This window comes from Canis lupus, chromosome 38, assembly GCF_048164855.1.
Source record: "Canis lupus baileyi chromosome 38, mCanLup2.hap1, whole genome shotgun sequence".
NCBI classification, from domain to species: domain Eukaryota; kingdom Metazoa; phylum Chordata; class Mammalia; order Carnivora; family Canidae; genus Canis; species Canis lupus.
Window position 1 is genome coordinate 6,618,069 of NC_132875.1, and position 25,851 is coordinate 6,643,919.

Genomic DNA, 25,851 nt, shown 5'->3' on the forward strand with positions numbered 1-25,851 from the left:
GAGAGCACATTTCCTACTCTACTAATTACCATGCTGTGCTAGAAGCGACCAAGTGACAGCAGTGCCCCCACACTGCAGCCCCTAACAGGCATTTTTTGGGAGGCCAGTTTCCCTGGGGATTACCAAGTTCTCTGCATAAGAAAACAGTGTTCATCCTCTTATTTTTAATATATCCACTTAATAGTTGGTAGGGACAACAGGACCGTGTAGGTGCAAGTGACTTGCTTTCTCCCTTGCTTTGTTCTCTTTTGTGCCCTCCAGGCAGGGAACACCCAGGGAGGCTGAGCAGTACGGTGTCCTCACGTGGGATCTGGAGCCAAATATCCCAGTTTGAATCCTAGTTCCTAACTTCTCCTATTTGTGTACCCATGGATAAGTCACTTAACTCTTCTGGATCTCAATTCATTGTCTGTAAAATGGAGATAGTAATATCAACAACAATGTTACACTCGCCATAAGACTGGGGATGAGAAGATGCAAGTGGAAGGCTTTCATAAATATAAATCACAGTTCCTTTATTTTACTGCTCAGAATTGCTGCTTAGAACATGATTTTGACCTATGAGATATTATTCTTAGCACCAGGAGATAGGGGGTTGTAAAAAGGCCCACAGGATGGAGAGAGGACTAGCCTCCAGCCTTCCAATGGGCTGTGGACCAAGGCACTGACCTGGGAATATAAAACCCATGCTGCAAAGGGCCTGGATTAAGAGTTCAATCTCAAAGCAGCTGTCATGGAAAAAAGGGAGTCTGGAATATTCATTTTTTGACATAATGGTAACAAAGATCTTACCCTATTTTTTAAAGGATGAATTCAATCGTCTCTAGTGCTGGGAGGGTAAACGGTTCAGGGATGGAGACAGGAGAGGACCGTGGGTCTCTGGTAAGTGTGCCCAGGCTGTGCTAGGAGATTTGGGAGACCCAGGTTCTTCTCTTGGCTCTGTTGCTAATTAGGTCTGTGACCCTGAATAGATGAGCTAATTTAAGTGGACCTCAATTTCCTTGAGATTGCAGAAGAAAAGATCTCAAAGGTGACGCCATTTAAGATTTATTACCTGACAAAATGCTCTTTTCCACAGGGAATTAAAAGCTCTTGTGCCACCAGAGACCATTGCATATGTGTGTGTTCAGAATTCAAGTACAGTCCTAAGACCACCAACTAAAACCTGATCAAGGCACCGAATGAACCTCTCTAAACTGATGGCATCTGGCATCAGACCCAGGGACTCTCAGGGGAAGAAAAGCCTGTTGGGAGGGTGGGGTGACCCCAACAGAGATTTCAAGGTGAATTCTCTCTTGGAGGACAGCCTTTCATTTGGCAATATCCTGACTAAGCTGAAAGGTAACGATCTAAGGATCACAGAAATAAAAGGGATTGTTTCATTGTAAAACCACTTTAACTTTAAAATAATCAGCTGCGGGGCAATGGAGCATTCTTCCAGGATCATTCCAGAACCAAGAGACCCAACTGCACAGCTCTCAACAGTATCACCGACAATAATCATAATGTACATTTGCCCAAGGGCTGTTAACTTTTATAAGCACTTTCCTCGCTATTTTTCTCATTTTGTTATTACATAATTTTCCAGAAAACTGGCCAGGTCATTTCTTTTCAGCAGGGACAAGTCTAGCTGTGTATGCTATCCCTTGCTTTATACAGATACGCCCTTGAAAAAGTTATGCTATATATAAATATGATTGTGGAAGTCATATCTTGTTTTAATGGATGGGCAAGGGGAATTTAAAAACAGAAATATTGTGTCAGATTATGTAATTATAATGATCATTTCTCATTAATCAGTTGTTTGTTACAATTTTGGATTTTTAAATATCAGGTTTTCTCAGGATAGGGCCCCACGGGTGAGATTCCAGGATCAGTGTCCCAGCATCCCATAAGGGTGGCATCTAAATCAATCCGAGGGAGGGTTTGTTGTTTTGGACATCAGAGTGGAAAATAGGCAGCTTTATTTCAGCAATGGAGCTCTTTGGAGCTCCCATAAAAAGTGAGGAAGCATGGGAAGGACAGTGGAATCCAAATGTAACAGCTGAATTATTTTAAAATGGAATGTCTCCAGGTCTTCTGTGAGTCACTGATGTGTCATTAATGTGCTGCTATAAATAGCTCAGCTTGCCATCAATAACTAATCTATAAGAGAAGAGTTGGTGGTTGGGGTGTGAGGTTAACACTACATGATTTCAAGTGGATCTGTGAACCCTCTCTTGCAAATAAGCACCATCCCCTGGGACAGGAACCTGAGAGAAATTAGACTTAATTGCATTTTTGATAAAAATAATAAAAAAAGGTTCTTCTGCTTTTCCTTCTCCATTCTTAGACTCTGGAGACATCACTGGAGCCAACCATAGGGCTGTGATAATTCCTCTGAACTTCTACTCTTTGGCCTCTGAAATTAGGATGCCAGTATCCATCCATAAAACCCACAATGACATTGTGACAGTTTTATAATTATTTTGCTTGGGGGATTTTGAATGAAGAAACCATACGTGTGTGTGTGTGTGTGTGTGTGTGTGTGTGTGTGTGTGTATCACAATTTGCATGATTGGGAATAAAAGGAAAGGCTCTTTTTGGGGTGATGTAAGCTAGAAGAGCTGGAAAAAATCCTTACTATAAAGACTGGAAACTCTTTAAAACTTATGATATTGGCCTGACTAAAGGAAATATGGTCTCTCATCCTTGCTGGTTGGATCTCAGCCATACAGTCTTGCACAATGTGAGCAGCTCAGATTTTCATTAAAGAGCTCTGAAGTTAAGCATTATGAAGCACTTCCTCACAAATGCTCATGCAGTTAAAGTTGAGCTTCTGTGAAACCCGAGCTAAAATAAACATATAGGAAGTATGTGTACTGGGCCACAAGTACATATGTAGGTACTGCTGGCAAATGTGTTAGTCACGCTATCAGCAGCCTGGCACGTATGCTTGCATGTGTGCATGAATATACATATGTGCATTCTGTACCTTCACATCATTCAGAAGCTAAAAAGACCCCAAAAGAATGAAAATAGTAATCTTATTTGTTAAAATGTTCTTGAAATCCTACGTGGATTCCAAGGTTTATAAACAATTATCTTTTTTTGTAAACTTAGGGCTGGTAATGGGAACAGGATAAGCAGCTGTAAACAAAATCACAAATAAGGTTTCACTAAAAACATGGTGAAGGCCCCAAATACCATAGCTTCTGCAGAATACAGGAACTGTCTATCCAAATACTGTGATTAAGGATACTCGGAACAATCAGATTTTGGGAAGAGGTGGGTAGATGGAACCATCGAGGCACCACCTGTCTGTTCACATCAGAACCTTGGACAGTTCCCAGGAGGCTCTAGTTCTCCAAGTGTACCTTTCATTCCAGTGAGTATGTTGAAAGTCTGATTGTCTACTAATAAGTTCATAGGTATTAATTTGTAATAACAACATATTCCTTCCTCTCCCCATTCTCTTCACTACCTTTCATTCCACCCCCTTCCCCGAGCACCCTCCCGTCAGACAATGGGACTGTCTGTCTTACAAACACCTGGTGTAGATGTTTTCACTCCCACTTATAATTGGTTGGGAAGCAGCATTTGCCACAGGCACTGTTTAATTTTGTTTCCATCCCCTGCATCTCACAGGAAAGAAATGGTCAATAGTTCAGATAAAAGAATCATCCTGGTCAGCTCCAAAATATGGCTACTTGCATGGTAATCACAGCAAGTCTGTCATATCAGTGATTTCTTTATTCCTAAAAAGAAGGGACTTTTCCTAAGGATTATGGTTCTACCACCCAAGAAGCAGCCCTACTCTTCATAAGTGGCTGCAAAGGCTGGCAAACCAAGAGGTCTGCTTTGGCTCAGAAACTCAGTTTGGCTCCTGCCACCCCTGGCAACCTCACTGCGTGTCATAGCGTCATGTGCTCCACACACAGTCAGGCCAGTCTGCTTCTACTTAGGAGGGATCACAACCAGAGGTGGTCCTCGCTTGGGCCTCCACATGAGGACCTGGGCATCGTTGGCATTGGGTTTCACTAGTGCATTGGGGGGGATGGGTTCCATCCGGCTCAGGATCCGGGGCTGCTCCTGCTGAGTCCTGCCCACCAGCCGGGCCCGTTGCCCCAAGAGCTGAAGAGGGTCCACCTCAATGTCCACCCTCATCCTCCACTTGATGGTCTGTAGAATGATCTTCTCCTTCGTGGTGGTATTCATGGCCACCAGCCAGGTAGTGAAACTTTGGTCCCTCTTGATCCTTGTGAGCAGTGGCACATTGCTGTCACTCACTGGCACTGCCCACGTCACACTTGGGTAGAAGTTGTCATTCATGCTGACGGAGAACCTGGAGATCTTGTTGGTGGGACCAACCAGAGTCACAGTTTCTGTGGTGTTCCCGTACCAAGGGTAGCTCACCCCATCTGAGTCACTGATGGCTTTTACTCTCCCTTCCCTCAAGTCAGGTAGTTCCCAGCTTGACCTGGCAAAGCAGAAGAGATGCACAAGAAAAGAAGAGGCTAAATGAATTTCTCAAAAGCTGGAGAGGTGCCCACCACTTACTAACACAGTCAAATTGGGCAAAATGGGAAGCTCAGAGGGGAATTCAGGTCAGAAGGTTCTATGCTGTGCTGCTCCGAGATTACAGAGGGGCAAATCTAAACAATACAAAGATTAACAAGCAATACTGAAACAAGTTAAATAAAATCGGAGCTCGTCCAACTAGAAACAGGAAGCTCAAAGAGGCATTTGTGAGCCCCACAGAGGCATCAACTAGTTGGGATGGTGTTAACTGTAATCAGCTCTTTAGAGGCATTCCACTGCAAGAACCACTTTCTTGCGAATTATGAGTACATGTAAGGGTTGTTTGTTGGGAAGAGATGGTGACAATTTTAAGTACTTGGAAGGAAATATCAGGTGGAGAGGAGGGCAAAAGGAGGCAAAGTCAAGGGTTACAAGAGTTTCCCAGGAAATCAGAGTAGTAGAATTTCTACTCAACAAAGAAGGTTGCTTAAATTCTAGTCCTAGACACATCTAGCACTTGGAAAATAGACGTTGAAACTGATGATACAAGGAGATAACTTAGGTCACCTTGGAAACCACCTCAATGCGGATGTTGTGCCGTAGGCTGGCATACACACTTTAATGTGCTGTTCTCCCACTGACTTCAGGTCCAGCCTGGAAGTCCAATTGCTTAGATTAGCAAACTTGCCATTCTGGATATTTTGCAACTCCTGGCTGCCCCTGACATTAGCGCATGTATTAACCCATGTCTATCCACTCCTGCTCATCATTTATCACCATCACCACCACCACTAGCACCAGCACCATCATCATTGCTGATAACTTATTGAGCACTTGCTTTATTCTAACCACTGTGCTAAGTACTTTAATTATGTTATCTCAGTTAATATACAAAGTATTCCACAAGATGAATGAATTTCTATTTCCATTTTACACATGAGAGGATGGAGGTATAAAGATGTTAAGGTCCACATCAGGGGTTCTACAGATTGTGAGAGCTGGAGTTGGGAGTTATCCGATTCCAAAGTCTATGCTTTTGACCACTACACCTTACCACTCCTGAAATGCCCTTTCATGGTTCTGGAGAAAACCCGAGTGAAGGGGACTCAGGCTGTCCAGTGTGCTTACAGCTCCCAGAGCAGCCACAGAGAGCTGGACTGAACCCAGATAGAAGCAGAAGTTTAGTCAGCTGAGCCTGCCTATTTATTCTCCAAATATCCACTGCTGGGACTGGGAATGACTCTCAGTGACACTGCAGAAGAATTTAATAATTTAAAAAAATGAGATGCTCCATTCATCAGCTACGACGTGGTAGCCTTGTTTGATATAAAGTTTGTCCTCTTAGGAAGTGATAGAAGGTCCTACAGGGCTTTATAAGAATAGCTTAAGAGAGAGCTGCATTGTCAAGTTGATGCTGAAATGTCTCAGCATCCTTGATCATCACACCGGGACATGGAGATACTAACTGCTGCCCCTGGCTCATCCCCACAGCACTCCCTGTGCTAGTCAGCCCCAATCTGAAGAGAAAGGAAGGCAGGGCTGCCTGGAGAGGAGGTGATCCCAGAGCTGCAAGAACCTTTTCTCCTGTCTCCATGCCCTTGGTAACTGCTGGGAGTAACTGCAATGTATCATGATTGGCAGAAATGAAGAAGAAGAAAATGAACTCAAGCAGAAAGTCAGAGAGAGCCCATTTTGCTGCACATGCTCATTGTAGCCACACTGATGAGTAGCTCCCCCAGTAATGCCACAGCTGTGTCTTCCTGTACAAAAGGGTGTAAATGTTGTTTGAATAGGAGATAATGACATATGGGTCAGAGGTCGGGTGAGACCCAATCAGCTTATTGGGTTGAGGAAATGGCCAGACTGGAGTCAGCTTGTTGCCCCCAGCCAAAGTGTGAAGACAATTAGTAAGTCACTAGGCACTTACTTTCTGTGTTGCCTCAACTCTGTTTTCCCTTTAAGTTACAGTGACCGGGCCTGCTTTGGGTTCCTTTGGGGGGCAGGAGGGCAAGTATTCTCAGCAGTGTAAAATTGTACCTGTTCTCCTCTCTTAGACACTGCCAACTGTGGCATATTGCATTGGGGAATTTTCTCATTCTGGTTGATTCTGTTTTTGATTCCGTTATAACACTGTCCTTTTCAGGACTGGCTATCTTGCTGGTTGATGAAGATACTTTGTCTATAGAGTTTTCACAGTTCATATTTTTGTCCCCACCTTCCTGCCTAGAGCTATGTGAGCAGACTTAAGCCTAGGGTTCTAGAGGTCAGTCATGTGAGAAATTTACAAAGCTTAGCTTGGTCCCAGATTTTCTGCAAACAGAGATAATACAGTAAGTGGCACTCTTGTGCCTGTCTTGAGAGAGAAGGAAGATACCCTTTTCTTGGAGGATTCTGTGGAATAGAGAAATTAAACAAGCGTCTTAATCATCACATCGAAAACAAAGGCCCCTAGCTGAGTGTAGCTAATAGGCGTGGTGATCTTGGGAGCCTACGTACTCCGTCCATCTGCACTGCTGTGACTTCTGACACTGCTCTATTGGGAATCCTTTGGGTCTGAAGCATATTCTCTCCCACAGCCCCAGGGACCAAAGGACTCCATCATTAAGAGAAGGTTTGGTTTTGGAAGTAACAAAAATTGATTATGACTTAAGTCTAGTGAATAGGTTTCTTTTTCAAAAATGCATTTTTGATTTATGAAAAATGGTACTAATGTGCATTCAAGGTAGTGGTGTTTTTTTGGTCTCCCCCCAAAGAGTTATGCCTATACAGTGCATGACTGGTTTATGTAGCTGATAAACTGGCTTTGGTAATGGTTGTCAAAGAAGTCCCTGATAAGTTCCAAGAGTCATAGTACTCTGGAGTCACTCTGTGACCATTTAAGAGGACTACTTTTTTTTTTTAAGATTTTATTTCTTTATTCATGAGAGACACAGAGAGAGAGAGAGAGAGACAGAGAGAGAGAGAGAGAGAGAGAGAGAGAAAGAGACAGAGAGAGAGAGACAGAGAGGCAGAGACACAGGCAGAGGGAGAAGCAGGCTCCATGCAGGGAGCACATTGGGCTCAATGTGGGACTTGATCTCGAGTCTCCAGGATCAGGCCCTGGGCTGAAGGCAGCACTAAACTGCGGAGCGACCTGGGCTGCCTACTGCCCTCATTTAAATTCAAGCCCTTGCCATCTCCCACCTGGTCTACTGATAATGGTCCATCACTGCCTTCTCTGTATCCAACTTTGAGCCCTTTCAAATTTATCTTTTAGCTGCTCTAGTGTTCAAACATTCTGACCATGATTCTGTCCTTTCTACACCTAACACCCTTCAAGAGCTCCTCTATATCGGCATCCCTGGCATCACCCACATGATAAGATTCAATTTTCTTAAAATAAGGCCCTCCATGGTCTGGTCTCCCCACTCCACACACCATGCTGTATTCACCTCTTCCTTTTTTGCTCATGCCATGCCCACTACCTGAAACATTCTTTCCCCTGCTAAAGTCACACTGGCTCTACTTGTCCTTTGAGAATCATTACTTGCATCATCTCCTCCAGGAAGCCTTCTCTTCCATGCTCCCGTGGATATATCCAGCTTTTTACAGGTACCAGTTTATATTATAATTATTTGCTTATGTGTCTGTTTTCCCTGTTAGATTATGATTTCCTTGAGGCTTGGGATTGTGGCTTATTTTTTAATCATTAGCATCTAGCACATTGTTGGCATATAGTAAATCTTGATACATTTTTGTTGAAGGAATGAATATTTTCTTTTAATCACTTTCATGCCTATTTACCTGGAGCTTGTATACAACAAGGTGCTTTATCACAGTTTTACCCTTTATATATTCCTTCACCTTAAAAAAACCCTGACATCTACTATTCATGTATTTTATTATTAGAATAGCACCATGCTTAACACTGAAAGTTATTTATCCTTGAGGGGGATACAGACAAGCTACACACAGATAAAAATGAATGAACTGGTGAATATAAATATATTTAGTGATTGTTTATGCCATCATATACCTACATACAAAAATGGACAACACAGACTTGGAGTGATATGGGACATTGGAGACATGGACATCCACGCAGACTATAGGGGGAGAGCTTTGCTGAGAAAATGGCCTACGAGCTGTAGGGAGCAAAGAAAAGCACACCCTGGTTGGAGGTTCTACTATGGGCAAACGTGTTAGCTGTAAGCATGAACATGGAGTGTCCAGGAAACAGGGGCCACCTGGGAAGAGTAGAGACAAGGCTGGGTGGGCAGAGCAGCGTCAGTCTGTGAAGTAGCCTTAAGTAATGGGCTTAGGCTCTGGGCTTCATCCCAGGGGTGGTGGGACTTTTGAGCAGGAGACCATGTGCCAGGAAGAAGAGTGATGTAAGAAGGAAAATCAGAGGACTAGCAGGAGGGATCCAGGATGTTCAGGAGCCTTTGCAACATTCTGGGTGATCTGTAGTGAGGCTTCCATATAGGCTGGAAGGAACAGAGGAGAGGGGCCATATATAAGAGATACTGCAAAAGTAGATACTCTATGGCTTGGTAACTGACTGCCTATCACATAGGATAAAGTAAAACAGTCACGCAGAAGAGCCACGCACAGTCGACTGGTGTGTGTGTGTGTGTGTGTGTGTGTGTGTAATAATTCTCAGAAGTAAGAAGGTGTGGTCTCACTGCCTCCGTCATTCCACAGCCATCCCTGGACCTGCCCACAGTGGTATTTAAGAGTGTAAAATCCTGACTCCTCCATGAGGGTGTGAAGATGGAGTCATGTTTGTCTTTGCATCCTTGCCCATGGTGGCATGGGCATGGATGTGTAGCACACACATAACTCCTGCTGCCCTTGTGTCTCATGATCTCATCCTCACCATCCTTGGCTGATTCTGCTTCAGGTCCTAACCTTTTACCTTTGGAGGGCACCAGGTCTCAGTCTTTGGTCCTCTTCTTTCTATCTACTTACGTTCCCTTGGTGAACCTAGCCTCATGACTGTAAGTACCATCTACATTCTGATGATCTCCAAATTTATATCTCCAGTCCAGATTGCTCTCCTGAGCTCCAGATTCACATACCCTGCTGTCTACCTGCCAACAACTTTGAAATCACTCTTGGCCATACTCACATTCCACATCCTCTTGACAAATCCTGTTGATGCCATCAAAATCTATCCACAGTTCAACTCCTGCCCATCCATCACCTCCATTGCCACTACCCTGATCCACGCTACAGCTGTCCCTCCTGGATTGCTGCCCTAGCCTCCTAACTAGTCTCCTTGCTAAAACCTCCACTCTACTACTCTGGTCTATTTTCAACATGGCAATCACAGTGATCTTGTTAAACAAATGTGAAATTATGTCATTCCTCTGCCCAAAATGATTCCACAGCTCCTAAGCCACTCAGGAAAAGCCCACGTTCTACATGAACTGGCTCTCCATTTCCTCTTGGCCATCAACTTTTCTCACTTTGCCCATTCTGGCTTCTGTGCTGCCCACTGAGCATGCCAGGCCAACTCCCCCCTCATGGGAGTTTGCACTTTATTTTCATTTTATCTGAAGCATTCTTCTCTCAGGCTCTTCAGGGCTTGCTCTCCCTTGCCTGCCTGCATTATTCCTGGCTCAAGTATCATGTTCTCAGTGCAAACTTTCCTGTCAATCATATTTAAAATCACAACTTTCTGCCCCAGCACTCCCCATCCTCTGACTCTATTTTTCTCCACTGTCTAATACACTGTATTACTTACTTTGCTTATGGTCTCTCTCCTATCACCCTACTCCCCAGATGTAACTCCACAGAAGGCAGGAATTTCCTGTTTTATTCACTGACATATCTCCAGTGCCTGGAACCGTGCCCAGCACATAAAATTATGTTGAATTATCTGTTGAATAGGTAAGTACTGAAATGATCTTAAGTGAAAGACAGGAAAAGACTGAGTTTTAACGGGGAGGCGTTGCTTTTGTGGAATTGCATAGTTGGGTCTTAGAGCCTAGGAGAAAGTCAGAGTTAAAGGTGTCAATTTGGCAACTATCTGCATGGAGAGGATCAGCTGACCTGATGGTGCTGGTGAGATCACTGGGGATGAAAGAGACACCTTAGGAGGCCCATTCAGATGGACAGGAGACAAAGAGGAATCTAAGAAGCAGAAGAGCCAGCAAATGGGGACAACTCACTTCCAAAGTCAAGAGAATTTCAGGAAGTCATTGTTGTCAAAAGCTACATGAACTGAAGAGATTTGTTAGTTACCAAGACAGCAGGGAAGATCTGCTGGTAGAGACCATCCTGTAAGGGGTTACAGAGGGAATGGACAGGCACAAGAAAAAACTGGAAGTTCAGGTAATTCCTTCAAGAAGTTGGGCAACAAAGGTGAGAGGAGAGTGAGGTGGAGAACTGGTTGGGCAGAGTAGCCGAGAAAGGGATTTCTGGAGCCAGGCTGCCTTGGCTTGTAAACCGAGTGCTACCACCTACTGGCTGTGTCAGTTAGGCAAGTCATTTGCCCTCTCTGTACCAGTCCCCCTGTCTACAAAACAGGCACAGTAATAGGATTTACTTGATGTGAGCATTAAGTAAGGTAGTGAGTGCAAAGTATGGAGCATGGCGTGTGGCACAAGGAATTGAGATCTGACTTTAGGTATCAGTAAGGAAGAGAGATGGGGGCAGGGTTGGGAAAGAAGGAAACTAACAACCATTGACCTTTCCATTGGCAAGTACCTGACAGCAACCATGTGAGGCAGGGATGATGATTACGCTGGTCACACACAAGGAAAAAAAGCTCAGAGTAAAACGTACCAGGGCCTATCGATAGGAAGGGCAGCACCAGGATCTGGGGTCAGGTCTCTCTGACCTCAAAGCCTACTTTCTCTCCTTCACCAAACGTGTGGGAAAGCTCCTTAATCTTAACCTTAAATAAATTCTTGATCTCATTTTTTTTTTCTCTTGGAAGTCTTGGCCATGGTGAGTGGAGCATGCATGAACACTGCTCTCAGGGGCTCGGGTGTCAGTCCCAAGGTAACAGCTGGCTGGGCTCAGACAGGCTGCTCCGGTCAGCCTCAGGCTCCTCATGTGTAAAATGGGAAGGAAAGTAACTCCAGGCCTCTTCCTTCTCAGAGGTGTTACAAGGATCAAATGGAGTGACGGTATGCGGGCAGATACTTTGTAAACTCTAACACACTAGGTCCACATTAGGTCCTCCTCTCATTCCCCTCCTTCTACAACCCTCTCCTCACAGTGATAAACACGGTGTTTTCATTTTAGACAATCAGTCATTGACCCAAAGCTCACAGCTAATGGCCTCACCAATGGAGCTAATAATGAACACATCGATTTTTGCAACCTTCATGCTTTCTGCATCCCAATCTTTAGAAGAAAAAGGCAAATTTTATTCAAACAAGCTCATGGGAAGCATTTCATTCAAGTAAGTGGTCCCTGGGTTGAGGTCCAGATTCCACCCAGACCCAGCCAGTTCTCCCAGTGCCCATGAGGGGCAGAGCAGCCTCTCTGAAGGAGCCTTATTTTGCTCTCTCTGAAGCCTTGTGGTCACTGGGGGGAGGGGGGCACAACAGCAGCACTTCTGAGGGCAGGGAGAGGCAGGTGTTCAGAGGCACTGCTGACATGGATGTCTCCTGATTGATGGGTGGTTTCAAGCCTGTTTCAAGCTCCCAGGGAGGCCCTGGGATCCAAGATGACACCACCCCTCAGCCCAGGTGAGAGGAGCCCCTGCTTGGCCCTAAGCTTTGCTTTAAGGGACCCACTCTGGTGTCTTCTGGTAATGCCAGTCCACGTTGAGCAAGGGACCTGTGGGGCTAAGAAGACATGCCCACCTGGAGCCCGTGCCCCTCCTTCTGGACCAGTCTAGGTATCTGAGATCTCAGTATTCCCAGTCCAAATGGCCCCAAACATGCCTCCAGGGTTGATGCAGGCCTTTCCCCTGGTCTGTCTTCCTAAGAGCAGTCCACTCCACCGGTGCGAGCCAGAGCTCGCTGTTTGTTGGGGGTGCGCATGGAGTTCGGACATGTGTGTTAAGCATCCACATGCATATGTGTGATGGTCCATATCCCTCCAAAGGGTAACGAGCCAGGGCGGGAAGAGGAGTGGGGCCAGCTGGGGGTTGGCTATTCCTTTGCTGCTACACTCCAGTACAGAACTTTGAGGAGTCCAAGAATTTGAAATTTGAACCTTGCTTTCTAGGCGGTTCTAAAGGTGTATCTGTCAAGGTAGGAGGACAGACCTCATGTGATTTAGCACTGCTAGTCTGACTTACGCCCTTCGCTTTCATTAGTTTACTTAGAATTAAAGTTAATATTTAGAAATAAGGCATATGGGCCTATATTTGCATCCTTGCCTTGGACCTAACAAATGCTTGGGGACAGTGGAGGAGGGGAGAGCTGGCGACCCAGAGCTTCAGAACCCCGGACAGCTCCAAACCAGCATTTTCTTTTGGTTTGTATGCTTTGCTTTTTTACTCACATCTGTTCATTCTTAACATTTACAAAGTACTCTCAGAAATAGCTTTGCACCTACTTCTTACATCAATCTCATGAAGTGGGTATCATTCTACTTTCCACTACACAATAGCGAACTTGCTCAAGGTCACCCAGCTAGCGATGGGCAGAGCTGAGTTGCGAATCCAGGATCTGATTCAAAATCACATGCTTTCCTCACAATGACTCCCTGGTACTAAATCAGTGGCCCAAAGGCTCTGAAAAAAATGATAATAATAGTCATGGGTGATATTATCTGATAGACGCTCGCTATCACCACACCAGTTGTTAAAATATTGAAATGCCTTTTTAAATAACTGCTAAACAGACACCCTTCACCCTCCCCAAGTGCCTCCTCCCTAGCTACCCAGGTTCCTGCCTGGGGGCCTGGATATATATCTCTGAAGTCCACTGACCAAAGGGTTAATGCAGCAGGCAGGACAGAGGACCTCGGAGACCCTGCTCCTGCTCCAAGGCTGGACAGCAGCCCTGATCATAGCACACGCTCTGCTCTGGGAGTCTGTGGTCTCTCCACCTCGCTGAGCCTGCTCTTACAGGAAACTGGCTGCTGGGTGAACTTTACTGCACTTTGATGGTGGGAAGGTGCTCCTGATTCTCTCTTCATGGCTCAGACCTACGGCCTTACCACTCGAGAATGTGGAAAATTAAAGAGAATGTCATGTCTTTCTGAGGATTCAGGCTTTTCTCCATCTAGGGCTGGGGAGAGCAATGTGCCACGTCCCAGAGAGTCTGTGGCTCAGGGTCACTTCTGACTTGGCAGAGGCAGTGCCCAGCACCTTTGCTTCCCTGAAGCCCCTCCACACGAGAAGCTGAAGTAACAGTCCACGGCAGGTGGGTTAAGGGAGAGGAGAGAAGGAAGAGAAGCCTCTTCCAAGGAGCAGGTGGGGGCAGGGCTCAGGGCTGGGGAGAGGGCTGTGGTGGGAGGTGGGGAAAGAGGAGTTCAAAGTCAATGCTCCGTGTCACCTGGTGAGTCCAGACGCCCACGGCCTCTAGGCAGCCTCTCAGCCTGTTCAGACACCAGTCCCAGCCCTGGCCCTGGCATGGGTCCCGATTCTCAGATGGTTTGCACCATGATTACAGAGTAAGTTTTAAAATTAGGTTTTTCCTCATTCTGCACTGTTTATGTCAGACTCCAAGAAGCCTCCCACCTCCTCCTCCGCCCCTTCCTTTCTGACCACATCCTTTTTTCTTGGCACGCAGGGAGGTATTTTTTCCCACAGCAGAAAAGGCAATTTCCAGTGTTTTTAAAGAGGCCTCCGTGTTGGGAGAGGCTCCATGTTTAAGTGAAACGCTTCTCTTGCTGCCACACTCATGTTCTGCTCAGACTGGCTTTCACTAGCATTGGGGACACCTTCTTATTACCTATTTATCCTTCACTATTTGGAGGTCAGTTTCTCTGGTGGACCCCTAGCCCAGCTGGGTTCTCGGAGGCCTCTGCTGGCTCGTCCATATTTGACAAAGCCTGAAGTCTCAGGTCAGTGGCCAGGCTTCTGGGTCTTGTGTGAGGATGGGTCTCCTCCGACTACAATTCTGAGCTTCTCGGAGCAAAGCGCCCTTCCTCACAGACGGCTGCAGGCCAGGGCAGCCTGAAATGGCGAATGTCCTCACCTATGTCTGTGGGGCAGGTATGCAGGTGCAGGCTGTGTCCCGAGCCAGCAGGGTGTCCTCTGTGCAGGCACAGGCACTGTGCTAGGCATGGCGGGGGTCTGTGCCCAGCCTCCAGTGCTCACAGCTTCCTTGCACTCAGAGGTTCCTCACCTCCTCCTGCCCTTGGAATGACGGTTTTGCCTCCCACTCTCGAAGGCTGCCCCAGGGATGTAGCCTTGAGTTCATGCTGTGGCTCTAAGACCATCTGGCTGGTTTGCAGGTACAATGTCCAGAGTTGCCTACAGGTCAGTGTGAGCCCCCACCCTGCCCTGCCTCCTCAGGTCAATGGCAGCCCACCCCTCAGCCTGCTCAGCTCACGTCCAAAATACATCACACTCATGATTTGCAACCCTGTTAAATAACTCATCACTTCCTATTACAGAATAAACACAAACGATTATTATTTTTAAAGGTGGTCTCTATACCAGGCAGGGTTTGAACTTACAACCCGAGATCAAGATCAACCCGTTGCATGCTTCTCCAACTAAGCCAGCCAGGTCATCGGGCTCCCGGTGCATGGAACCTGCTTCTCCCTCTGCCTATGTCTCTGCCTCTCTCTCTCTCTGTGTGACTATCATAAATAAATAAAAATTTAAAAAAAAATTAAAAAAAAAAAAAAAAGGATCCCTGGGTGGTGCAGCAGTTTGGTGCCTGCCTTTGGCCCAGGGCGCGATCCTGGAGACCCGGGATCGAATCCCACGTCGGGCTCCCGGTGCATGGAGCCTGTTTCTCCCTCTGCCTATGTCTCTGCCTCTCTCTCTCCCTCTGTGACTATCATAAATAAATAAAAATTTAAAAAAAATTTAAGCCAGCCAGGTGCCCCAGAATTAATTTTTTTTAAACGAGAACAAAATAAAGATAAAAGGAAATACCCATAATCTTGTGATCACAGGTAACTACTCTTAACAGTTTGGTGTATCCATCCAATGTCTTTCTTAATTTTAACAAATAATCCATCTGTAGTAGCAAAATCCCAAAATGAGAGGAAGAAAACCTATGTCCACTTTCCCTCTCCTCTTGTCCATCATTTGTCTGGCTTCTAGGGATGAAAGCAGGGGATTCAGTTGACTGCCATGGCTGGAGTGTGTAGCACCCCCACCCCCTCCAGCCTCTTCCAGTGCCTTGGGGTGAAGCTCATGGATGGTGCTGTCACATTGAGGCACTCATGCTGATGGCTAGTGGGATTTTCAGGGGCTCAAAGGGAAGAAGTCTAATTTCAGAAGAGAGAAATGCAGTGGGTATTCCTGAGGGACGAGCTGCTCCTCCCAGAACACAGGACCCCACACAGTTTCCAGGGCTCCAAAGACACTGGGGACTCCAGGTGGCTGCCCTGGATCTAAGCTGGGCTTGGGTCCCCATTCACTCTCCCCTCTAGGGTTCCACCAGCCTCCTGATTGGGTCTCTGACACCACCTGCAGTGGGGGAGCCGCTGCGGCTCCTGACAAGTGGTTCTGATCTGCTGGTTGCCCTCCTCCAACCTGTGCATTTGGGGCAGAAGGAGACATGGTTCCTACCTCCACCCCGCCTGGTCCCAGCCCCAGGCCAGGCTTGCCGGGAACTCCTATGATCTAGAATCTCCTCCCGGGACAATGACAGGCCTCTGACCCTGTGAGCACCCAAACCCTTGCTTCTCATTTGCTTCTTCAATTGCTCCTCCTGTTCCATCACTGACTGGGAGGAAGTGTGGCTTGCTTATTTATTTTTGTGTTATTCAAGTAAGAGTCCTAGTTCAGAATCTTCTGGTGGGTCCCTGGGGGAGGGCACCTTGGGGTCCTCCCATTTCTGCAGTCTCAGGAACCAACAGCTTGGCCCTGCATGCTCTGCAGTCTCACTCACTTTTAGCACAGAACATCTGCAGCTTTTATTGTTGTTTATAAAGACACAACTGGTTTTCTGGAGGCTGAATCTAATGATGGCACGTGTGTCCGACAGAGACAAGGAACACTGAGGCTGGCTGGCGGGGGGCCCAGGCAGCTCCGAGGAGGAGACAGCCTCTCCGCCATCCACTCTGACATCTGGACCTAATGCTGATGGAGGCTGGGGCCAGAACTCTGAACTCTTCATATGTGTTGGCCTAGACAGTAGTTGTGATTCCTTCCCATCTGGTTTGGGAACAATCATGGAGGACAGTTCCTCAAGGTCAAGGAGATACTGGTAATGATGCACTTGCTAAATCTTCCCCAAGATGAATAGGAAGTCACTAGATATTTACAACTAAATGAATGAATGGGGACACCTGGGTGGCTCAGGTTGGGCATCTGCCTTTGGTTCAGGGTGTGATCCCGGGGTCCCTGGATTGGGTCCTGCGTTGGGCTTCCTGCAGGGAGCCTGCTTCTCCCTCCTGCCTGTGTCTCTGCCTCTCTCTGTGTGTCTCTCATGAATAAATAAAATCTTAAAAAAAAAAAAAAAGGAATGAATGAACGGATGAACCAGAGCAGGGCTCTCAGGCACAAGTGTCTGAGCAGGAGTTCAGGGGCACCACCAACTCCAGAGCTGTCTGAGCCTCACTGACTCCAGCCTGGGGAAGAGCTGGAAGAGCCACTTCCCAGTCCGCCCACCCCATCTGCTAGCCCAACAGACCAGTCCACAGGGCTCAGGCCACTTTGGGGGTTAGACCTGGAGAGGTAGCTAGAAAGGCCAACTGACCAAGGGGGAGGCTGACAGATGCTGGTCTGGGCCACCAAGCCAAGGGTGGGACTCAGGAGTGACCCAAGGGTATGGGTACTAGGAGTGGGGGGTGTCAATGCAGGGTCTGGGGTGCAACCTCCTTGGCCTCAGCGCTCTTGTGGGGCATAGAGGCTGGAAACTAGAAAATTAAGTCAAAGATATTGGAACCCGAACAAGACCAAAGGAGCCAGACTGAGCACAACAGCGATGGTGACAAGGTAGGAATCAAGGCAGACGGAGGGGACTCTCAAAAGTATTACTCGTACTGCTATTCCCCGCGAAAGTGGCAGCTACTTACCAGGGGCTTCCTGTGTGCCAAGCTCTCTACTAAATACTTGATTCAGCAACCTCAGAGCAGGCCCAGGTTACTCCCCTCAACTTTTTTTTTCTTCAACTAGGGGACTGAGGCTCAGCTCAAATCATTGGGCAAAGTCACAAAGCCAAGCAGGCAGCCGACCTCATCCGACCCCGACTCTCCAGCACCTGTGCCCACTTGCAGCTCAGAACCAAAGGCTGTTGTTGGCAGCTGGTACTGAGCTGAGTGCCCTAACCTGCTTCCCTCCACCCACCATCCCAAGGCACTGGTTCTCTGTACAGATGATGCCGCAGCTGAGGCAGGTCCCTGGGAGTGGGGCGGGGGGGTGGGTACGTGGTGGCAGGGGGACAAGACTCTGCAAGGTGCTGCTGGGAGCTGTCCTCTCTCGCTGGCACGAGGCCGACGAGGAACCTGCGCCCTTTCTCCCAGCTGCTGCTGCTGCTTCATGGAGGTCCCAGTTCTCCCGGGGTAACCCCCAAGCAGGGGTGGGGGGGCAGAGTGCGGCACTGGCCAGGCCCCCGGAGCTACTCAGGGGAGGGAGGCAGACGCTGGGGAAGGGACGAGGCTGAGGACGGAAGCAGCGTGCCTAGCGCCACAGACTCTTAAAACCAGTTTATTGTTTTCATTAACTTTCCGCGTTAGTGTTCCTCACGTGCCACATTTCACTGCACGCCGAGCAGGGCAACAGCTGTGGGGACCAGCCACGTGGGGGGCAGACGGCACGAGGCTGCGACAGCTCAGCGTGTGTCCCGGTGGCAGGGCCATGAAAATGCTTTATTAGGCAGGCCCCTGCTTAGCACACAGAAGGGGGCACGTCTGCCGGGCAGTGGACGTGGGCACATTTTGTGAGCGCCAAGGAACTCACGGAGGTGTTACCCACCTGCAGGGGCAGAGAGATGCCCAGACACCTGCCCAGGTGCGCGCGGCCGGGCGGGGTGCCCCTCAGCCAGCAGCCAGGTACGCGCTTCACACACCTGCTCTTGCTTGGCCTGTTACAACGCTGCCGGATGGCCACAATTAGCCACCCTGTTGTGCAAAGGAGGAAACTGAGCCACAGAGAGATGGAGTCACGCCGGGGAATCAGGCGGCCAGGAGACCATGGAGCCAGGATTCACACCCCAGTCGCCTCTGTGGCCCGAATTGAGGGACTGAGCTCTCCAGAGATGCAAGGAGATGACCATTTCTCACGCTCCTACGTATGCCTGCCGTGCTCGGTACTTTCTGAGTCAACAACTCACGTGGTCCTCTTAACCTCCTCGTCAAGGAGGCGTCGGTAGCCCTGACTTTCGAAGTGGGCAACCAGGCTGAGAAGTTAGGTAACTTGTCTGTATTGTCCCCATTGGGAAGTGGCAGGGCTGGGGTTTAAACCCAGGAGAGACCCCCACACTCTTTCCCTCTAAACTGGGTGTCTCCCACTTGACCCTTCTTTCAATTTTAAAAAGTCACGTTATTTATCTGCTCTCGACACCCCTCCATCCGCTCTCCTTGTTAATCGATTAAATCCTTTAACACATAATTTGTGAAGCCCTTCTGTGTCCAAGGCAATAAGGGGGCAAGGAGGGGACCCAGCGCTGGCTGTGGCCTGGCTCCGGGCCGGGTAAGCCGTACACGAATGACCTCGATGCAAAGAGGAAGGTGAGTAGTGCGCTCGGGCCAGAGAACTTTCTGGCGTGCTGGGGATGCCAGAGGACACCTGTTCCTCAGTATTTTAGTCTTTTTCATGCTATTGTAAAATGGACTGTTTTCTTAATTTCCTTTTCAGAGCGTTTGATACTCATGCACAGAAACACAGCAGATTTAGGGAGCGCGTGTGTCTGCTGTCGTTGTGTCCTGCGCTCTGGGGAGGGTGGCTCTGAAGTCAGCCTCCCTGCAACGTGGGGTCCAGGCTGCAGATGATTTGAGCCAGTGCTGCTCGAGCTGCTGGTCACCCCCATCAAACACCCAGAGGACTGGCTCTTGCCCCTGGATGGATCACCTCTGCTCTGAAGATTCTGGCGTCCGCCTGAGAGTCAGCAGGGGAGGTGACTCACAACAGAAACCTCTGGAACCTCACACGCTTTAGATGTTAAGTTGGAATCCAGAGCTTCATGACCCTTCCTATCTTTGGGAGGCCGACAGAGCTGTGTGAACCAGAAGGAGCCGCGGCGTCACACCCACACGCCGTGCTCCGCTTTGGCCTCATTCTCTTCCCAGGAGAATCTCCCTCTCTGCAGACCCTGCTGGTGGCGCACACCAAGCATTGGACTTGACGTCAGAAGATCCGGGCCTGCATCCCGGTCTGTCAACTCAGCGGTACAAACCCCATGAGATACGCCCTGGCTCCCCTCGGCCTGCGCTGCCTGAGCAGTGAAATGCAGACAGTAACGCCTGAGCCACTGTGTGGGTGACACAGGAAGTATGCAGAATGCTAGGTTTTATGCCCATTACAATTTCGGGGCTTCATCGAGTGACACCCAGCTGTGGCCAAGCCATTTCCACCCCACAGTCCTCTGGGACGTGCTTCTTGACCATCCAACCTCACTTGACTTCTGGAGGGCTCTGTCACCTTTTCCCACAGCACCGAGCCCAGATGGACGGGCAGAGGAGGCATCCAGAGTGCCCAGGGAGCTGGGAAATGGACCAGGAAGTAGGCCAGGGCTCCATGGAGGGGCTCATGTTGCCCACGTCCCCTGCCCTCCAGGTGTCTGAGGGATACTTGGAATTTCACAAGTATGCCTGGGACTCTGCAGGAGGGAGCTCGCTGGGAGGCACGGGGCTGATTGAACAGCAGCTTTTCCTTATGGGCTGGAGCCCTGTGGTCAACAGTGCTGCGTGGACTCAGCGAGACCCGGCTCACACCGCTCTTGAGCCGCAGTGAGGCTCTCCGTCCTCCTGGGGGCAAGTGTAAAGCCAAACAGCAGAGGCAGGGAAGGAGGGCCAAACAGGAAGCTGGTAATAGCCACTTGCAGAAGTAGCTCTTTCTAAATACAAAGGTTCGTACCAAGGTCAGTTATACAAGGCTCCTCCTGCCCCTCCCAGGCCCTGCCATTCCCAGTGCCCACTTTCTGACCTTGTGCACTCATGTGGGTTGAAGGATGTCAACACGAAAACTGAGGAACAGAAAATCCTACCCGAATGCGCCACTTCTCAGAGCTCCTGAGCTCACAACCCTGGAGATAACGCTCGCTCCACTTTCCAAGCCAGGGTCACACAACCATCTGCCCATTCACCGATACGTGAGTCAGCCCAGCCCCTGGACAGGCACAGCAATGCTCAGCCACGGAAACTGACCCCTTATTCAACAGGAAGACTGGCCTGAAAAAGTCAGTCCCAGGGGAAGTACATGCCATGAGCCAAAGGAGGAGGCCACGTGAATGATGACAACAGGACAACAGCTTCTGCCTCACAGGTTAAGTCCATCCTTCTACGGCTACACCTAGCCCCACCGAAGGACATGTCACCCCAATCAAAATCAATAGTAAAGAAAAACCACCTCAAAGATATGGCTCATTTTAAATCAGTGCCCTGATTTCTGCAGTACTGCCATGTGCCTGGCACGGTCCTCGGTGCAGGGGTCACCCAGACTTAAGGCAGGGATGCTGACCCCCAGGCCACGTTGACATTACTTGAGGAGGTCAGGCTTCGAGGCAGATCACTTCAATATGCTGTGGGATATTTGGGGACAAAGATATGTCATCCTAGGGGAGGTAGGAGAAGAGTGAAGGCCAGCTGGGGAGAGGAGCAGGTGGCGACTGCAATGACAGCCAGCGCTGATTGAGGGCTTGCTCTGTGCAGGCGTCCTTCCCAGCACTTCACACGCATTCACTTGTTCATCCTCACAACCACCCAGTGAGGTTGGAAGTAGCACTGTCCTGTTTTAAATGGACCTGAGGTTTGGGAGGTGAACGAACAAGACTGGGGTAATGCGGGATTTGAACACATCCGCGTGGAATCCTGGATGAAGAATGAGTGGCAGAGGAGGGAGCAGCATGAGTGGTGGCCTCAAGGTGTGGCCTGGGCACAGAGGGCACAGAAAGTGGCCTCTGAATGACTTGAACATAAAATTGGGCCAAGAGTGAAGGAAGATGGGTGGCTCAGTCGGCTAAGCATCAGAGTCTTGATTTTGGCTCAGGTGATGATCTCAGGGTGCTGGGATCGAGCCCCGCATCGGGCTGTGCCCTCAAGTCTGCCTGAGATTCTCTCTCTCCCTCTCCCTCTGCCCCTCCACCAGCTTGTGCTCTCTCGCTGTCTCTAAATCTTTTACAAAAAAAAAAAAAGTGTGAGGGAAGACGGAGTGGGAGGGGAGGGGGTGGCCTTGCCCACCCGCCTACAGCGGTATGGTCAGGTTGATGGAAGGACGTGGGCTCTCGAGCATAATTCTCAGTGGACCCCCACCTCCTGCTGCCACAGAGATGCTCCACAAATGTTTGGCGACTGACCCGATGGGAAAATCATCGTAGCCAAGTACTGGCTTAGCACTTCACCAAATACTCCTCAATGAGCTCACTTAATCCTCACACTAATCCAATGAAGTTGATATGGTATGTTCTCCATTTTACAGCCAAGGAAACCAAAACTCAGAGAAGTTAAATGATTTTTTTTTAAGGTCCCACAGCGAGTAAGTGGATGAGATGAGACTGGTCCCGAACCTCCATCTGCATTCTGCACGTTGCCTACCTCAGTTCTCACTGAGGCAGGATAGCTGGAGAACCCAGAAACTGGGGTTAACGTGGGTGAGCTACCATTTTTCTGAAACACAGAAAGGGTGGGAGGCTTACGTACCAAGATTCTATGTTTCTGATGAATTTTCCAGAACCCTGGCTCTCGGGGAGACTATCTGTCCAAACTGCCTGTAATACGCTTAGTAAACATGAGCCAGAAATAATTAGGTAATAAGCTGCCATCAGTGCTAATTATCTGTGCCAGGGGAGGCGAGCACTGGCATGGAGAATAAAGAGCAGTGAGAAAAACGTCCCCGTGATGGGGGCGCATGGCCCCGCGCCTCCTCCCAGTAGGGGATCCTGGGCAGGTCGCCCTGGGTGCAGCCTGTGCTCCCAAACCTGCCTGCGGTTCTCAACCATCCCCAGCAGGAACCCCTGTAAAGGGACCCCTCCGGGTGGTCAGTGCTCTCCCCGGCCCTCTCCCCTCTCCCACCCTCCCGTCCTGTAGACTCTCCATTGTGGACTCACTCCTGGTTCTCTGCCTATTGGCTGCCTGTTGGTCTTTGAGCTTCAGGCTTCCTTCAGCCTGTCATCCGGGACGCAGACCTAGGTGTTCCTCAACTGCGAGCCAGCCTTGCCCACCTGGAAACCCAGTCCTGGCCCTTGGAGCCCCCGGGGAAGGGCTCCCCAAAGGGTGTTCTGTGTAGGCAGCACAGCTTTGACTACACACCCAACTCCCCAAACATATTGCCTTCAATTTGGTGCCATGTATCTGATTATTTTTGCAGGATAAGGTGAGAGTGAAGAGGCCCTGAGGAATGTCACTAATCCGCATTTTTGACAAATGAAGAAATAAGTAACTTGAATCCTCCAACGATGCCCACTTTGCAGATGAGCACGTTGGATCTTAGAGACCTTCCACCTTGCCCCTAAGCAGCCATGCTAAGATTAAAGCCGGACCTCTCCGAGCCCCAAACCTATGCTCCTTCAAGTCCACTTGCAAACTTCCGCTGGAGCTAAGAATATGCCAGGAAATAAACATACGGGGGCAGCTATTCATTAAAGGAGCCTTGCAAAGAAGCACTTTTGGAACAGAAAACGGTTGATGTAACAGATAAACGAGTACCCATTTGTTTTTCCTATTTTACAAGTTTCTTTAAAAATAGATATCCAGTTTCTTAAAGTGGGGCATGTCAGTTTATAGGGAAAGACCCAGAAGAGGTATTGGGCATGAAGAGGTGGTAGGAACACACAGCTAAGTGGTGCCTCAAGTCCAGTTGCACCTGGCAGTTGTGAACGGCAGCACAAACATGCAGATGGTCATAAATCCTAATTTTTATGCAGCTATCCCAAGTACCTGCCCTTCCCATTACTTTTACCAAGAAAAAAGGGGTCTGATCGTTCTCTTCTTACCTGGGCCAAAAGCAGAAGAAGAATCAAAATATCATGACATGCCAGGCCCTGTATGATCCCCACTTTAAAGCAAAGGGCTTTCTTTTACATTAATGGTCTTTCTGTCCCTTCTCACGTGTAAAGGCTCTAAGACATCAAGCCTGCACTGAATTAACGGAGGACAAACACGAAAGGAAAGTGTGTCAGAGCAATTCCTTGAGAAAAAAAGGCAATCTTGTTCAGCAGAGACTTCTCAGGGGCCGGGAATTGGCAGGCAAGGGGGGTCACAGGGAAAGTGTTCTTTATTTTTTTTTAAAGAAAGGAACAAAATTAGCAGAGTAGATGAGGCAGTGGAGGTAAAGCAGGCATTGATTTTTAGGGAAGAATTGATGCTCTTGATTGGCTGGGATGATACAGGGACAGGGCTGCTGGGAGGGGAGACTGCTGGTCCTGGGAACAGTGGTAACTCCCTGGGGAGGGCAGGGAGCATGGGGCAGGGGGGATGCACAGGGAACAGAGGTGGGCGGCTTGGGGGGTGGGGGGAACCACAGGGAACAGGAGGGAGTATGGGGGATGGAGGTGCACAGGGAACAGAGGTAGGGAAAGGGGGAGCAAGGAGGGCCACAGGAAAGGGGGGCCTTGGAGGTGAGGGGAGAGGTGTTCAGGGAATGTGAACGTGTGTGTGTGTGTGTGTGTGTGTGTGTGTGTGTGTTGAGGCCACACTTCACAGAGCTAGAGGTTGGGAGGAAGCAGAGGTTGGGATCAGGGCTGACCTCACACAGGAAGCTCTGAATGCAGCCCCAGAGAAGCAGCTTTCCGGGGCGGGAGGTGGGGTGGGTTGAACAGTGCTGAGGCAAGGGCCTGCGGTCACAGCCAAAAGACGGTGGCCCCCGAAGAGCAGGAACAGGAGTGCCGGGGATCCAATGGAGGGGGAAGCTGCAGCCAGGAGCTGGGGGACCCAGAAGCAGAAGACCCCCACCCTGCTCTGGAGGGAAGATGTGACCTGTGCTCCTTGAAGGAGGCCGCCCCCAGGCTGCGGCGGGTCTTCTTCCCGGGCAAAGCATGTGCCATGTGGGCACCTGCACTCCAAAAGCGGCAAGGTGGCCATGCAGCCCCGGGGCTCAGGTGCATCCGGCCCCACGCTCTCTCGTTCTGTTGGGACAGACTCCCTTCTGCTCCAGTCTGTACCCTCCTTAGAAGGCGGACCGTGCTGGCGTGTCCCGCAGTTGTGGGGACAGGATGCACCCTACTACTTCTGCAGGTGAACATGTTGGCCCCGTACGGATGCTGCCATGAATCAGAGTGGCTACGTATTCTGGAGGGAACCCTAGAGCTGCAGAGGCTGACGTGTGCAGGAGGGGGCCCAGACAAGACTTCTGTTGTAGTGACAGCCAGAAGCACAGCAGGACTACTTGCTGTGGTTTCCATACTATTCCATGGCACAGAGTATAGTGCTTTTGATGCACTTAATCCCCATGGCTACCCTTCTGCACAGTGGATATTATTAGATCCATTTAATATAGAAGGACATGAGCACTAATACCACTTGTCCAAGGTGACACATCAGAGGTGGCCAAACTGGCAGGTGCTCTGACCCTCCAGAGCCTCCTGCCCATCCTCATCAGGCATGGTGAGCTCCAGCCCTCTGCACGTGCCCTGGCGCGGCCCCGCAGGAGCTAGCCGGCTGGCACTTTTCCCCTTCCCCAGAGGGCTTGCCCAGGCCCCATGTGCAGGCGGCTTCCCTGGGGGGTAGCTTCCTTTCCTTTGAGCATGAATGACTCGATGACAGGCCCTCTTACTGACCCAGTCCCACAAGAGGTGGCGAAGCCAGGCCAGAAGGACCTGGGTAGAGGCACGTCCAGGCATCACAAGCACTGGTGCCAGCCTGTGGTGTGGGTGCAGCTGGGGGTGTGGGTGCACCTCCTAGCTTCCTGCTGCTGTTGCAGGGCTGTCAGAGCCACCAGGGTAGGGGAGGTTAGGGACTGCACCGATAGGAAGGCAACCATCACCGTTTTCCAGTGGAGCTACACAGCCTGGACCTCCAGGCACTGTCAGGGTTTTCCCTGCCCCTGGCCCAGAGCTCCTGAGCCGCCCTAGGGCCCTTCAGGCTCCCCAGTCATGCCCCTCCCCACCCCTACCCAAAAGGAGGAAATGAGCAGGGAACTGCCCAAGTGGTAGATACGGTGAGCGATGCACAGACCCCCCC

The 25,851-nt window shown here is 49.4% G+C and overlaps 1 protein-coding gene across 3 annotated transcripts in view; it reads right to left on the bottom strand.

The window, feature by feature from the left end:
• The window catches only part of FAM78B (family with sequence similarity 78 member B), an 88,311-nt gene that overhangs the window by 8,688 nt on the left and 53,772 nt on the right, over positions 1-25,851 (bottom strand). For 2 of the 3 annotated variants that reach the window (XM_072814768.1, XM_072814770.1), the window contains exon 2: positions 3,529-4,459. In XM_072814768.1, coding sequence (XP_072670869.1) covers positions 3,937-4,459 — 523 coding nt within the window. In that variant the 3' untranslated portion in view covers positions 3,529-3,936. Of the gene's footprint in view, positions 1-3,524; positions 4,460-25,851 lie in introns of all 3 variants that reach the window. The other variant, XM_072814769.1, reaches the window with a different exon arrangement.